The sequence below is a fragment of the Talpa europaea genome, assembly GCF_964194135.1.
Source record: "Talpa europaea genome assembly, chromosome: 9".
Classification (NCBI taxonomy): Eukaryota; Metazoa; Chordata; class Mammalia; order Eulipotyphla; family Talpidae; genus Talpa; species Talpa europaea.
Window position 1 is genome coordinate 78,733,489 of NC_140076.1, and position 15,139 is coordinate 78,748,627.

The 15,139-nt window shown below is 57.4% G+C and overlaps 2 protein-coding genes across 3 annotated transcripts in view; both read right to left on the reverse strand.

The window, feature by feature from the left end:
* Nucleotides 1-229: 229 nt before the first annotated feature.
* SLC27A3 (solute carrier family 27 member 3) lies at nucleotides 230-4,199 on the reverse strand (the record flags this gene model as incomplete). Of its 2 annotated transcripts, none has more annotated exons than XM_084241926.1 (10): nucleotides 230-301; nucleotides 661-791; nucleotides 914-1,011; nucleotides 1,184-1,382; nucleotides 1,485-1,575; nucleotides 1,680-1,874; nucleotides 2,135-2,259; nucleotides 2,538-2,696; nucleotides 3,002-3,211; nucleotides 3,536-4,199. In XM_084241926.1, the coding sequence occupies 10 exons, from the start codon at nucleotides 4,197-4,199 to the stop codon at nucleotides 230-232; spliced, it is 1,944 nt and encodes a 647-aa protein (XP_084098052.1). The 2 variants fall into 2 exon arrangements, with proteins under 2 accessions (XP_084098052.1, XP_084098051.1); XM_084241925.1 differs by having other exon boundaries at nucleotides 230-406.
* Nucleotides 4,200-6,319: 2,120 nt separating this feature from the next.
* The window catches only part of INTS3 (integrator complex subunit 3), a gene marked incomplete at both ends in the record, with an annotated part of 36,051 nt that continues 27,231 nt past the window's right edge, over nucleotides 6,320-15,139 (reverse strand). The window contains 15 exons of the mRNA XM_084242083.1: nucleotides 6,320-6,397; nucleotides 6,502-6,658; nucleotides 6,867-6,939; nucleotides 7,143-7,243; nucleotides 7,520-7,687; nucleotides 8,704-8,752; nucleotides 9,103-9,216; nucleotides 9,625-9,700; nucleotides 10,533-10,601; nucleotides 11,587-11,740; nucleotides 13,357-13,476; nucleotides 13,650-13,694; nucleotides 14,199-14,302; nucleotides 14,485-14,539; nucleotides 14,979-15,108. Coding sequence (XP_084098209.1) covers nucleotides 6,320-6,397; nucleotides 6,502-6,658; nucleotides 6,867-6,939; nucleotides 7,143-7,243; nucleotides 7,520-7,687; nucleotides 8,704-8,752; nucleotides 9,103-9,216; nucleotides 9,625-9,700; nucleotides 10,533-10,601; nucleotides 11,587-11,740; nucleotides 13,357-13,476; nucleotides 13,650-13,694; nucleotides 14,199-14,302; nucleotides 14,485-14,539; nucleotides 14,979-15,108 — 1,493 coding nt within the window. The remainder of the gene's footprint in view (nucleotides 6,398-6,501; nucleotides 6,659-6,866; nucleotides 6,940-7,142; nucleotides 7,244-7,519; nucleotides 7,688-8,703; nucleotides 8,753-9,102; nucleotides 9,217-9,624; nucleotides 9,701-10,532; nucleotides 10,602-11,586; nucleotides 11,741-13,356; nucleotides 13,477-13,649; nucleotides 13,695-14,198; nucleotides 14,303-14,484; nucleotides 14,540-14,978; nucleotides 15,109-15,139) is intronic.

The window sequence follows — 15,139 nt, forward strand, 5'->3', positions numbered from 1 at the left end:
TGCCAGCAGCTCTATGCCAGGAAAAAATGTCAGCAGGCAAAGCAGTTCCACAGACAGGGAAGACCAGCACTGCAGGTCAGAAGACAGAGCCACACCAGCTCTGGACCCATTTATTTACAAAATAATGATTACAAACTGGTATAGAAAAGACCCCGACTTCTGCTGTACCCCTGTAAATAACCCCACCCCACGAAGTCCCTCCCACTAATGCCTTGGCTGCGGAAGACTCTCAGATGCGCAGGTCCCCGGCCAGGAGGGCGCCGTATCGGGCAGGGGTGAGGGGCAGGTAGGCAGCGGCCGCCTGGTCCAGAACGTAGAGCGGGTCCGACAGCGCGCCTGGGTCAAAGCCCTCCTTTGCCATCCGAACCTTCTGCTGCTTGAAAGTCTCTGTGGTGGCCAGAGACTCCTGGGGAGAAGGGCAGGAGTGGGTGGAAAAGGAAATTTTGCTAAGGGGCAGGTCTGGGGACAGGGGTTTTGGTCAGGGTTGAGGGGCGGGGGCGACAGGGAAGAGAAGGAGCCAGGAGGAGGGGGTGCAGCAACGACTGGGTGACCAGCGGTCTGGGCAGGAACTGCTTTCTTTCTTTTCACATGCATGATGTGGGGGTCCCCTCTGTGGGAGCCAGGAACTGCTGAGATATGGGGGGGCGAGGGGCGGATTACCTGGAGCCTCAGGAATCGAGGTCGGGCATAAGGCGGCAAGTTCTCACAGACGTGGGCGAAGAGCTGCACGAGGTCCAGGGAGTGGGGGGGCCGCAGAACCAGGGCTGCCATTCCAGCCCGACCTTCATGCCCTGATGGGTGTGGGGGGCAGGGTCAACCCAGGCAGACCACTGCTGGGCCTTGTGTCCCCCGGGCCCAAGTATTAAGCTCAGGGTGGCGGGCTGGTGCCTCCCCACCTCCCGCGCCCGGGCACCTGGCACGGCGACTCCATAGACGTTCACCTCCTGGAGGAAATCCAGGGCCTCCAAGACCTCCGCCACCTCCGTGGTGGCCACGTTCTCCCCCTTCCACCTGCCAGAGAGCAGGGACGGGAAACTAGGGGGCAGGGGCCAGAGCCTTTTGAACTTGGTGGGGAGAGGGGTCAGGGAGCCCGGGGCGGGTGCCAGGGAAGCGGTGTTAGGAGGCAGGAGAACCAGCCAGCGCGGACGGGGCGCGCGGAAGGCGAGATGTCTGGGGTGGGCACCTGAAGGTGTCTCCGGTCCGGTCATGGAAGCGAAGGAAGCCGTGGGTGTCGCAGACCAGCAGGTCCCCCGTGTTGAAGAACAGGTCCCCGGGCCGGAACACGTCCTTCAGCAGCTTCCCGCGGGCCAGCTCTGCGCCCCCCGCGTAGCCCAGGAACGGGGACTGCGGGCTCACTGGGGCCACCATCAACCCGGGCTCACCTGACAGAGTCGCCGGGTCAGGCTCCTGCCCACCCCGAGCCCCCATCCTCCCTGGGGCTTTGCCATTCCAGCCCCCACCACCACCCTGGCCTAAGCACGGACCTGCAGACGCGGCCACACAGTGCCCCTGGGTGTCCCGAATCGGCTCCCCTGTGGTGACATCATAGCGAATCAAAGAGAAGGGGAAGACATGCTGGGGGAAGGGAGACCCGGCCCTGGGTCATTTCAGTTGCACAAGGTCCTGCCCCACCAGCCCCCTGTTTTTCCAGGGGGTCTCCTTCCCGCCCACCGCCTCACCTTGTAGAGCCAGGAAGCCCGGCCCACGGCACCCCGCTGTCCTGTGTAGTTGAAAGTGGCCACGTTGCCCTCCGTCAGCCCGTATGTCTCCAGCACCTGCAGCGGCCCAAAGCGCCGCACGAACCGCTCCCAGGTGTCGGGGCGCAGCCCACTGCCCACGGCCAGGCGGACCTTATGTGCCCGTTCTGCCTTGTTCTGGTGGGGGGGGGTGGGCAGAGCTTCAACACCAAGAAGTCCACTCCCAAGGCCAAATCCTTTTCCCCTCTCCCCAGAAGCCCCTTCCACGGCCACTTCCTTTGGTGGCATGGGGGGGGGCGCCCCGCCATCCCAGGCTCCTCCCCTACCCTGACGTTTTCTCTTCTCTGCTTCCTCTCCCTCCAACGCCCAGACAAGCATCCCCGCCTGGTCTCCCACCCACGGCCCATCTCCGCGCCCCAGGACCTGCGCCCACGCACCGGAGGCTGGTTGACGAGGTATCGGCATAGCTCCCCGATGTACTGGAACACCGTCACCTCGTGCTGCTGGCAGTCCTCCCAGAACTGACCAGCGGAGAACTTGGACTTCAGCACCACTGTGGCCCCTGCCAGAGCAGGGAGCGGAGGAAGGAGGTGAGGTCCTTCCGCGACACTAGCCCTCACAGCAGTGCCGTCCCTGGGACTGCCCCACACCGTGAGCAGGCCAAGGTGGCCCCTCATTTTCCCACCCAGGGCTGGGAAAAGCTAATGGCCCTGGCCCCCTTCCTCTGCAGTCTCTGCCCAAAGGACTCCAGAAGCACCCCCAGCTAAGCACACCACCTAGTAAATGCTTGTGGGAATGACATTGCTGGGGGTCTGAATGGAGGTTTGTGGGGGTACTGACCAATACCCAGGCAGCCCACAATGCCCAACAGGGAGCCAGACATGTGGTAGAGAGGAAGGGCCAGGTAGATGACATCCTCTTGGTGGGCACCACACAGCTGGTAGAATGCTTGGCACTGCAGGATCTTTAGGTGACTGATCCTCGCAGCCTTGGGGAGGCCTGTGGGGTTGTAGGGGGGACAGCAGGGAAGGGTGTGAGCTCCCAGCCCTGCCTCCCTTGCCCCTGCTGGGCTTCCCACAAAAAGATGCAGAAGCAAGACTGAAGCTGAGCAGGGAGCTAGGTTGCCAGGAAACGCGGGAAGTTTGGGAAAGATGGAGAAATGGAGAAGTTAGGAGGGCTGGTGAGCGGTGCCTGCTGGGACCAGCAGTCTTTCTGGGGTGGTCCGGGAGCCGAGGTCACAGCTCCTGTTCCCTGGTCCCTGCCTTACGCTGCCTCAGTTTCTGGCTGCTGCGTCCAGTCCTCACCTGTGGTGCCAGAAGTGAAGATGTACAGACACGTGTCCGTCATGCTCTGCGGGGCGGACAGGTACCCTGGTACGGGCCCATCCTCTTCCGCCAAAGCTTCCACCAGCAAATCGCCGATTCCAGCAGGGTGGGTTCCAGGGCCTGCAGCCCACAGGTGAAGCCCCATGGCTCTCAGAGCCGGCAGGTCAGGCTCCAGAGACTCCAGAAACTCTGGATGGGGTGGGAAAGCACAGGTCGGCGGCTCTACCGCTACCCGGACGCCGTCCTCGCCCCTTAGCCCGTCAGTGCACTCCGCCCTCCGCCCGCGCTGCTCCGGGCGAGGGGAGAGGGCTTGGGCGTCCTAGCACTGCTGGGGGCCTGGAGCCCGACTCTGAGAATCCCCAGGGGAACCAAACACCCCCGATCTAGCTCTTCGCAAGCCCAGAGACTCACGTCCCCTCCGGGCTCGGGACCGGCGAGGGTCAGTCCGCCCTCGGCGCCCGGCCCCTTCTCGCCCCCCGCGGACACGCCCCTTTCCGTGCGCCCCGGCCTTACCTGGCGCGAGCACGAGCGCGCGCGCGCCGCAGCTGCGGAGGCAGTGCAGCAGGGGCCCCCGGCGCAGGGCGGTGGGCACGAAGGCCGTGCGCAGCCCGGCCTTGGCCAGCCCGAACCAGAGCCACAGGAACTCGGGGCTGGCGGGGAGGAGCAGGGCCACGGTGGCCCCCGGTGCCAGAGGGGCCGCGGCTTCTCCAGCTCCGGCCGCACCGTGTCCTTCCCGCTCGGCCCGCGCCTCGCCGCCTCCGGCCGCCGGGCGCCCATCGCGGCGCGCCGCCCGCTCGCCCTCCTCGCCGCTCGCCTCGACGCCGCGGGGCCCCGCGTCCCAGCCCCGCGCGCGCAGGAAGGCGCGCGCCGCCCGGTTGCTCTGGCGCTCCGCCTCCGCGTAGCTGAAGCGCCGCGCGCCGTGGACGAGGAAGGTGTGCGCCGGCCGCTGCTGCGCTAGCTGCGCGAGGCGCCAGGCCAGGCTGCAGCCCCCCTCGGGGCCTTCCGGGTCGGCGGCGGCCGCGGCCAGGGCGCGCGCCCGAAGGGCCTGTTTGCAGCGTAGTGCGCGCACGGCGAAGGCCAAGTCCGCGGCGAGCCAGCGCAGCTGCGGCCAGAGGGGCAGCCTGAGCAGCAGCAGCGGGAGCAGCAGCAGCAGGGGCAGCAGCAGGAGGGCGGCCATGGTGCCCTCTTTCTTGCCTCGGTCCCGTCTGGCCCCAGCCGCTCACAGCCAGCCCCGATACTTCCGAAAAAGTGGGGCCGCTCGCTCTTGCTCTTAGACCTCTCCTTTCCGGGAACGCGCGTGCGCCGGCACACGCCCCTTCCCACCCAGCCGGCCCCCCCACCCCCGCCCCCGCCCCGTTCCCCACGGGCGGAGAAAAGCGGCCCTGGAGGAGTGCGTGAGGGGGGCGGCCTCGCACTCCTGGCCCTTCCCAAAGCTATGCTCCGCCCTAGGCGCGCTCCCTCCTGGTCTCCTCGCTGCCAGCACCCTACCAGGGGCAATCCCCAATCTCGAGGTTAAGTCCCCTATTAGGTCCTTTCTCCTCAAGGGCTGTTCAGACATGTGGCTGGACTTTAGAGTCCCAGAGCCAGGGCGCCTGGATCAGCCCATCTTTTCCTCATATGTCCCATTTTCACCGTGATGGAAAGCTGCCACTGCTCTCGCCCGAGACTGAAGAACTGGCCCCTTGCCTATAAGGGTGCTGGTGCTGCAAGTCCCGGCAGGAGACTCAGACCCGTGTCCTCTCCAGTTGCCAGCTGCAGCAGCAACCCCCAGGGCATGGGTGGGGACCCGCGTTAAGTAGGGGAAAGGTGGAGGCCACATTTCTGGAGGGGCCAAGGCGGATGCCCCTCCCTTTGGGCAAGGGTACAATAACTGGCCAGCCAGCAAATGCTTTCCATTCTGGTTTTAATTGGGGCAGAGGAAACTGGGGAAGGAGAAAGGAAGGAAAAAGAAGAGCCTCTGGTGGTTTAGACTTTGAAAATGAGGGGCAGCAGCTTTGATGGAGGGGAAGACCTTGAGTTGATCAAAGACAAATTTGCAGGCTGAATAGGAGCTGTCTGCAGTCAACCCAAGTGTCTCCTCTCAGCAGGCCGCCAGTTGCCCTGGACAGTGGGGAACAAAAGCAGAGCCAAGGAGCTCTCCTGCTGGGACACCCATGGGCAGGTGGCAGGCTGTGGAAGGAACAATTTCCTTTTCCTGGTGTTTGAACACCCCACCAGGCACATTTCTGTCCACAATCTGGCCAGGTGGCCCTCTCGTAGTTGCTAAGCATGCAGACTTGGCATAGACAAATGTTAGCTTTTGGAAGCCTCTAGCTTCCAGAGGAGAGATGGGTGAAGACTGACCCCAGCCTATAGCAGATGGCACAGGCATCATTTCTGCTCGGAAAGGTCAGCGCCTGCCTGCACCCCAGCAGTGGCATGAAGGGGCAAGGCACAGCCAAGCCTCTCCTATACTAGGCAAGAAATGGGGCAGAAAAGGGAAGTTGTTCAAGTCACGAGGAGGGGTGCCAATTCAATTGCGACTACCTGGGCATGCACAGGGTAAGTAGGGGCAGCAACTCTGGCATAAGAGAGGTTGTGGCTTCTTTTATTCTCATTTAAAAACAACTTTTAAAATTCCATTATCTCTGCCAAAAAAAGCGCAACAAAACCAAGGAAATGGAAACATTTGACAGTTCTGTGGCACGTGTGACCTGGACTCCCCGGGGCTCTAGCCCAGCTTGAGGTGCCAACATCAGGCCAACACAAGCCTCCAGGGCACAGCAGTTTCCTTCCTGAACACTTGCGGCGGCCGGACCACGCACGCAACAGATGAAATACCCACTTTGTGGTGGTGTGTGGAGAGCGCCTATAAAATGTCTGGAGTAAATCAAGGCCTGGAGGGGGTGGGGCGGGTGGCACACTATCTTTACTTTCACCCTCACCTCTGGCCAGCTGCCCTTCTCTGTGGAAAGAGCTCTTTGGGTGGCTGGGGGAGTGGCGGGGCCGGTGGGCTCCCAGCAGTCCTGGCACCCGGGTTGGGCCCTACGCAGCCCTCATGGAGCCCTCGGCCCCAGCGGGAAGCCGGAGCCGGCAGGAGCAGCGGCAGGAGCAGCAGCGTGACGGCTGGAGTCCCCAGAGCCGGGGAGGAGGGCTAGCCGCACGGCAGCTTTTCAGGCTGGCTGGAGAAGGCAGCTCATCCTTCCCACAGGCTTTGGGAAGGGGAGAGGATGCTTCCTCTATCTCCCAGCCCACCAACCTTTCATTCACCAAGGAGGGGGGCAGTCCAACTGGGAATAGGGTGGGGAACATGGGGCCTCAGTCACTGTCAGATCCCACGGCAGAGGATCCCTTCCGTTTCCGCTTGGTGGGCTTCGGTTTTGTGTCTTCCTCCTCCTAGAAGAGATTGAGGGGGCTCACTCACTTGCGCAGCTACCGGGCCCACCTCCACCTGCCCCTGCACCCCCACTCCTCCTCCTGTACACTGGCTGGGGGCTGACCGAGGCACTGCTGGAGCCGGACTCTTCCTCGGCATTGGGGGGCTGAGTGGCGTTCTTTCGACTCCGGGGGCTGGACAGAGCTGCTTTTCGACGGCTCTTGGGTGGCTTCGTGGAAGAGTCCTCATATTCCTCGGCCAGGGAGAAGAGGTCGCTGAACCTTGGGGACAGGAGAGTGCGATGAGCTCTCAGATGGCACCTCCCTGCCCCACGGTCACCCTCCCATCCTTTTCTCTGCCCTCACGCCTAGGTCGCCACTTCTCCGCATCCGCAGTCTTGTTGGTCACTAAATTTGTGTCCCCAGCACGCCCCTCTCCCCTAGGTCTTCCCCGGCTACTTCCCGAGGCCAAAAGTACAAGGAGTCTCACTTCATCTTATGGGCTTCGTCACAGCTTGCCTGGACGTGCTGCAGAGCCTGGAGGATTGGGGTCTGGCTGAAAACTAGAGGGAGAAGCGGAGAACAGGGAAGGAGACCAGTGAGGTGTCTGGAGCTTATTACTTGGAACCCAAGGGCTGTTTCTGCAGTGGCTTCTGCAGTGGGTCTGGCCTGGTGTCTGGCCCCACCCCCACGGGCTCCACCACGGGCCAGTGGTGGATGGATGGGCCAGTACCACACAGGCCAGACTCAGAGGGTGGGAGCCTACAGTTCTGTTTGGTGTTGGTCAGGTTGAGACGCAGGTTGTCCAAGTGCTCCAGGATCTGCTCCAGGGTCAGTTGGGCCAGCTTGCTGCTAGAGCTCCTCAGGCTGCAGAGAAGTCACAAGAAAGAGTGTGAGACTGCGGCAAAATGCCCTCCGCTCCTAAGGACAGGGGTAGCCTGGACAGGAGTGGAGGAGTAAGGGGTAAGAGAGGGGACCCAAGAACTGGAAAGGGGGAGGGTCCACAGTGGTCCCGCATGTCATGTACCCACAGACCACTAGATGTCGCCCACAGACTAGGCAGGGACAGCGCAGGCCCTGGTTATTGGCCTGTGGGTAGCTGGTGGCCCTGGGCCCAGAAGGTCTCCACAAGGCCCATCCCACCTCTGCCTCTTTCGAGGGAGGCTGTTGTTCTTGATGAGCAGGGACTTGATGTGCTCTGCCAGCAGCTCGTCGTGCTTCATGCACCAGTGCCGCAGGATGCTGGTGGTGAACTGGTCATCGGGGTGGCAGGGCCGGCTCAGCACCATCTTCACCATCTCCTCACTGGGCCTGGGCATGAGGGCACATGGGAGTATGCTCACACCCTGGCCTCAGGGGTGGCTCAATTTCTCCCACTTATTTCCCAGTCCCAGCTGTGCCGACACTGTCCCTGCCCCACCCAAGTCTCTCTAGCTTCCCACTCTAATATTCCTCTCCCTCTTCTCTGTGAGCCGAGGAATGCCTGCCTGGTTTCATTCTCTGCAGTGCCAGGAGACAAGAAGTGAGAATCTTCAGTTACTATGATAGCAAAGGCACGTGCATGGATCCATGGGGGAAGGGGGGAGGGAGAGGGAGATAGATAGAGAGAGAGAGAGTGTGTGTGTGTGTGTGTGTGTGTGTGTAAAGGGACCCACCAAATCTCCTTCACTTCAATGAGAACAGTCAGCAAACGGCTGGGAGGCAAAAGGACAAGCACGTGGAACGTGAACGCTGCCCACCTGCCCCACTAGAGCACTGGGCTACCCTGTATCCAGCCAAGGAAGACACAGGGCGGGGGACTGGGAAGTCACAGCCCCCACATGGTCCTCACTTCCTTTAGAAGGCTCTGTACCATTTCTCACCCTCAGGCAAGAGAAGAGGGGGAAGGAAGGTAAGAAGGTGGGAAGGAAAAGACACATAGCCGCGCAGCTGCTGCCCTTTTGTCTGGGGCTGCTGGGAAAGTGCCTGTGAGGGGGATGGCGAGTGACCCCTCTCCTCTGACCCTCCTCTTAGATGGGCCATGTGGTAGCCTCAGGGGAGTGGGGAGGGCCCGGTCTCCAGGGACTAGAATTGCTGTGGCAGCAGGAAACAGAGATGTCCGGTCCCCACCTCTGAGGGCAGCTCCTGGTGGGCAGGGGGTAATGGCCAGAGGAAGTCTAGATCCCAGGGGAGCTGCTTATTTGTAAATCACTTGGGGGGAAGGGCAAAATGAGTAGATGTCGACATTAGGAAAAAACATGGCCAAAGCGGCAGAACAGAAGCTTTTATACCACAGCAGCTCTTGCTAAGCCAGGACTGAGAGCTAAAGAGCTGCAGGGGGAACTCACTTCTCTCTTCGGAGCTGAAGCAGCAGGCAGGACAGGGCCTCCGGGTGCTCTGTGGAAAAGGGTAGAAGTTGTTCAGAGGAATGCATAATTCCAGGAAAAACCCTGGCACCTCTCCCATCCCCCAACCAAGAGACTCAGGAAGGAGCAAGGACAATCTTGGACCAGGAGCCAGGAAGAACAATCTCCTATCTCATTCCTATGAAACCCTGAGACTATAGCTTGGCGCACAGTGGGCCTGTAATATTCATCTAAAGACCAGAGGTGACTGACAGGGAACCTAATCCTGGGCACCTGGGTGGGGACTGGAGTGATGAGTCCAGGCTCACCCTAGAAGCCTAGAGACCTCAGCCAGAATGGGATTGTCCTCTCCTCACACTCCCAACCTACCACCCCCCTCACCCTTGTATTTGAGGTGCTGCAGGATGGGGATTATGGTCTCCAGGGGGATGTTGTGGGCCAGGAAGAGCTGCCAGGCACAGTACTGTTCAAAGGTTTCCCAATCCAGGCTCTGGACTGCAAAAGAGAAAAGAACATATTCTCTCTCTGTCTCTCTCTCTCTCTCTCTCTCTCTCTCTCTCTCTCTCACACACACACACACACACACACACACACACACACAGCTATTCAGGTGGGGAAAGTGATCCTAAGACCACAGTCACTTCCTTCAAACAAAGCTTATTTCCAGTCTTTACACAGCTTCTCTATTCCTGTCGGCCCTGAGGCTGGAGAGGCAAGTGCAAATCTTTCCACTTTACAAAGCAAAGCAAGAGGCAGACCCAGAGAGACACTGCCCACGACCAAACAGCGGGGTGGACTGACTTTCTAAACCCTTCTTAGTCCCAGAAGTAGCTTTCCTGTTACTAGAAAATACATGGGGTGGGAGACCCCCAACCCTACCTGCCGCCCCATTCGCTCACTTACTGAGGATGTTGAGGACAGAATCTTTTCGAAACATGACCAGGTTCCCCATCATCACATGGCAGACCAGCTCCTGGAGCTAAGGAGGAGAAGGAGGAGGAAGGCAGAACCCATTAGTTCTAACAGAGGCCAGGAAGCTAGAATGGAAAGAGAAGCAGGAGGCTCATGTGGGCAAATATCACAGGAAGTGAAAGTTCAGTTTACAGAGATGGGGAGGAAAGGGCACACGGGAATGCTGGGGTCTCTGAAGGATAAAGGGGGCTAGTAAAGGAGCAACACTTCTGAGAGGGAGCCACAGGCCTATCTGGAACAAAAATACTCATGGCAAACCTGCCCTCATACTCAGATGGCAGAGGGAGAGGGGGCAGCTGCTGTCCCGGCCATAGGCTGGGTCTCTGACCGGTCCCTTTTGTGCCTGAGGTGGAGGGAAGGGCTGAGGAGGCCGGGCTCTGAGTTAGAGATGTGGACAGGAGGAGGCAAAGAGAGAAGGACCCTCTCTCCTCTATGGACAGGGCAACAGCATGGAATGCAAGGGCAAAAATGGGACCCCAGTTCAGGCCTGAGAATAGACACAGCAAAGCTACAGAGTCATGGAGACCAATGTGTGGTGGGAAGGTCAAACAGAAATGGTTTGACCATCTTCATTCTGAGTCAAGAGGGAAGGCCAGCTGAGTTTAAAAAAAAAAAACCCACAAAAACAGCCCCCTGGGCTTTCCCAGTGGGAAAGACTGCCCAAAGAACATGGAGAATCAGGGGAACTCCAGGTGGCCTGGTCTGTCCCACCCCACCTCCCTTGGGCTCCACCCTCCTTCCACAGCCCCAAGTGCACACACTGCTGCCTGGGCATGAAGTGGAGGCTGATTCCCAGTCCTGCCTCCTAGGCCTCTCCAGGGCCCAAGCTCTCTGTTCACCTGCGCAGAGTCAATAACAGCCACAATCATGTTCAGCAGTTCCCCGCTCCGCAAGGTCTCATCTGGAAACTGAAAAGAAAAAGGGAAATAAGGGCAGGAGTCCATGGCTCTCACCTCATAATCTACGACGTGCTCAGGGGAAGGCTGGGTTAGCCAGACATGGAGTCCTAGCATAGATTTTTAAACAAAGACCGAATGCTAGAAAACCAGGCATCTAATCCTTGAAGAACCCAAGTTTTGTCATTTGTATATGCACACCTTGAGGAGTGTAAAGAATGAGTAGGGAGTCATTCAGACACAAAGCTACAGCCAACAGGGACTGGACATGATGTGGAGTGGGTGCAGAATAAGCACCCACACCCCTGGCAGCAAAGAAATCCAATCCATACCGAGCCTTGGCCACAGAACAGGTGTACAGTGCATGAGAGTTACCTGACGGTGGGGTGGGTAGAGGAAGGCAAGATCCCCCTAGAGAGGCCAATCCACCAGGGAGGGAACTGCCTGCCATCTGCCAGGCACCTGCTCCCCTCCCCGCTCCAGTGGTGAGCTGTCATGCCCACACCCGTGCCCTGGTTTCCCTGTTCCTGGGAACTTCCACCAAAAGGAGGAGGAACCGATACTTCCTCCTATATTCCAGTTCCTAGAGAAGACTCTAAGTGAACCAGGGAAATGAAAGTCGAGTTTCCATTGCAGAGGCCCCGGTCTCTGGGAGTCATTAAAAAGAATCTGAGGCTGAGCTGTCAGAAGGCAGAAGGCTGGGGCACATGAAAATGGCCTGCTGGGGGGCGGGGGGTCCTGTGCTGGGTACAGAGGATGGGACAAAAGCCGAGAAGCCAAGTATTTAAACCTAGACCCCAAGTCACACCACATCAAAGAGGACTTCTTGGGGTTCAGACATTGTTCAACCTTTAAAAAAGAAGGTGGAAGGAGGGGACAGCTGTGGTGTGGGAAGTGGCTTACTGAGGTGAGAGGTGTACAGGAGGGTCAGGGCTGTGTGCGATGAGAAGCCCCCTCCTTGGCCACCCCACTTCACAGCTACAGCGGAGGCACCGACCTCTGTGTAGATGGAGGGTGTGAGGTGACACAGCAGCCGCACGTCGTCCTCCTGACAGGCCTTCATGTCCATCATCAGGCAGGTGTGCAGATCGCCCAGCTGGGTGGCCTGGGCAAAGGACTCGTACAGGTTCATCTTCCCTGCGGCGGCTTTGCTGCAAGACCAGTTGGGCCTAAGCCAGCAGCCTGACCCCCAGCACCCAGTACCCGCCTCGGGCAGGGCACTAAGGGGGTTAGTTAGTACCTAAGGGGTACTAGGGGGTCCTGCTCTAGAATTCCTTTGTTGCCCAACATGCCCTGGAACCAGGAGACACTGCTCTTTCTCTGAATCCCTTCCCAGAGTGCCAGCCAGGGCTGTGAACACCATCAGTGAAGCCGCTAGTTGGTGAGTCAAAAACAGAAGGAGGCTCAGGTCAGACCCTCTGGGCTCTGAGCAATCAGGGCAATAATTCAGGGAACCTCCCACACTACACCACATATAAAACGTAATTCAAAATGGGTTAAAGGGCTAAATGGAGAAGTAAAACTATACTACTGTTAGAAGAACACAAAGGAGTAAATCTTCATGACACCACAAACACCAGTGATGAAGAAACAATAAATCAAACTTCAGCAAAGCTGAAAAGTTTTATGTTTCAAAGGATGCCAAAAAAAGGACAGCCCACAGAATGGGAAAAAATATTTGAAAACAACATATTTAATAAGGGATTTATGTTCAGAATATATAAAGAACCCCTAAAAATCAACAAAATGATAAACAATTTGGTTAAAAATTAGGAAAGGATTTGAACAGACGCTTCTCCAAAGAAAATATGCAAATAAGTACGTAAAAGGATGCTCAACATCCTGAGTCATCAGGGAAATGCAAATGAAAGCTACAGTAAGATACCACTTCACACCCTGTAGGATGGCTAGAATCCAAGAGCTGGACATAAAAAGTGCTGGAGGGCTCAAAATATTTCAAATTAATGATAGTTGCACAACTTTGTATACAGAGTAAAAACCTCTGAACACTTTATTTATTTATTTATTTTAAAAGATTTATTTATACAAGCACTGGGTACAGTCAGAAGCGCAGGAGGGTGAGAGAATCCATCAGAGCCAGAGCGGGGAACAGAACAGGCAGAATGACGAAGTACACTGCTGAGGGGAGCAGCGGGCGGCAGGAGAGGTCTGTGCGCCATGTGGGACCCTTGCTGGTAGCCGGGGATCGAACCTGTGCTGCACGGGCTGTGGGCAGCTTCGCAGCCCAGTGCTCAACCGCTACGCCACCAGGGGAGGCCCTGAACTGAACACTTTAAAAGGGTGTATCTAATGGTATGTAAATTATATCATAATAAAGCTGTTACTTAAAAAAAAAAACAGGGCCTCCCTGGTTGTACAAGGAGTTAAGTCTCAGCAATATGAAGCTATCCGCAGCCACTGCAGCACCAGTTCAGTCCCCAGCCAGGGAGCAACCCACATGGCATAGCAGACCTCGCCTGTCTCGCCCACTACTCCCCTCAGCAGTGTGTTTCGTCAGTCTGCCTGTTCTGTTCCCTACTCTGTCTCTGGTGAATCCTCTCGCCCTCCCGCGCATCTGTCCTGTACCCTGGTTCTTGCATAAGTAAATAAATAAATCTTCAAAAAAATTAAAAAATAAAAAAAACAAAACCAAAAAACAACTCCGGTGATGACAGGATCCCCCACAGATACGGACTGAGTGGGTGGTAGGAGAGAGACTCTCCGGGATGCTTCCTGACACCCACTTACATGTGGGGACCATACTTACCTGGCCCTTAGGTAGTAGAGGAGGTGGTAGCCAATCTTGGGCTGCTTCTGATATAGCTCAGAGAGGAGGTCCAGGAGTAGAGAGAAGCTGCTATTGTCTTCCTGCATCTGGCAGAGATTCCTGGAGGCGAAAGGTAGGAGGAAAGGCACAGAGCTCACTAGGGTGGACAACCGGGTGGCACCTCTGGGGTGGCCTTGCGGCAGAGCTCTCCCTTCTTGCAGAGGGAGTCCCATTTCCCCAGGACAGAAGTGAATGTGTGCTGAGAGAAGGGTGGATGGCAGCTCCACACTTACCTAAATATCAGATAGAGAGGCTTCCCCACAGACTCCTCCAGGGACCTACAAGAGAAGGGTGATATATGAGAGTCCACATGAAGGGAGGGAGGGTAGACAGGTAGATACTATGGAGGATGGGCTTGAGGTGAGATGCCAGGCTGCTCTTTTCCTAACCAAGTCAAACTTCCTACTGTCCCAGAGAAAACATTCCTATATTAACAACCACAATCTGGGCTGTTAATGCCATTCATGAAGATTCCTGCCCTTCAAGAGGGTCCACACAAGAGTCAATCCCATTTGAAGCAGCAAATACTGGGGCTACTGGGCACAGCAACCAGGCGGGGACCTAGGGAGGAGAGCAAGTCCACTGCCCCCATGTGCTTGGCCTTCAGTAGGCAAAAATAAATCCTTGTTTAAATGAATCAGTAAATGTGAGAATAAAAACAAGTGAACATTATTTTTCTCAAGTCCATGGCAAGGCGTTTCTTAGACTCAGGCTGTAAGAACATACTTTTGGCTCCCTGAACCTGGGGTGGGTGGGGGGCTGTCAGGAAAGATGAGCCTTACTCCTCGGTGATCTCCTCTGGCAGCACCTCCCCTCGGAAGTGGGCTTTAAAGAGCTCCTGTAGGCAGGAAGCAAGGACAGACAGCTGCTCCGAGTCAAAGTCTTCCTGGGTGGTGAGACAAGGAAGGGCGTGTCACCCTTCAGACCCAGCCTAATTGCTCCCACTCCCCAGTCATCTCTGAACTCATCTGCTTCCATCCCCAGATGCACCCATGGTGGGGAGAGGGCAGCTCTCTAAGCTGGGCCGGCTAGGCCACTTCCTCCCTAACGGGGTGGGTTCCTCCTCACCTCTAGGACCTGGTCCACGATTTCCTGCATGACCTCACACTGGGCCTCTGTATCGCTGCAGTACACAAGTGAGAGGAAATTTCAGGGACATGAATGATAGCAGAGGGCAGGACATACACCCAGAACAGTGTGCACAAACACTCTCTCGTGCAGACAAAACAATGGAGCTCTGTGAATCCAGCTGGCTCTGGGAGACGTTAGGACAGAATCTGCTGCTCTCTGGGCAGAAGCCTAAAGAGGAGGGAAATCCCCACCCTCCTGCTCCAGTTCTTAGGCTCTTCACCCAGAACCTAGGGAGTAAGAATCTGGAGTGCTGGGGAACTGACTTGCCCCCTCTCAGCCCATAATCCCAAACTAGATTGCAGATGTCTCTCACGCAGCTTCAACTGGTTCTCCGCATGCCCCATTGTGTCCCACCGCTCTGCCAATCCTCTAAGCACCAGGGGTGAGTCCAGAGCTGGACCTTCCAAGGTGGAGAAGAGATCTGCACCCACCTGCCCTTCTGCAGCTGGAGTACTTTGTCCCTTAAGGACTCATCCAGCTGGTCAAGGTAAGGGGTGATGTCAACCGGTTCTTCCACCACAGTCTCCTTGATAGGGTGGAAGCGGAACTCTCTCTTCTTTCCTGAAAGCAGACATTTAGGAAAGAAGTCACT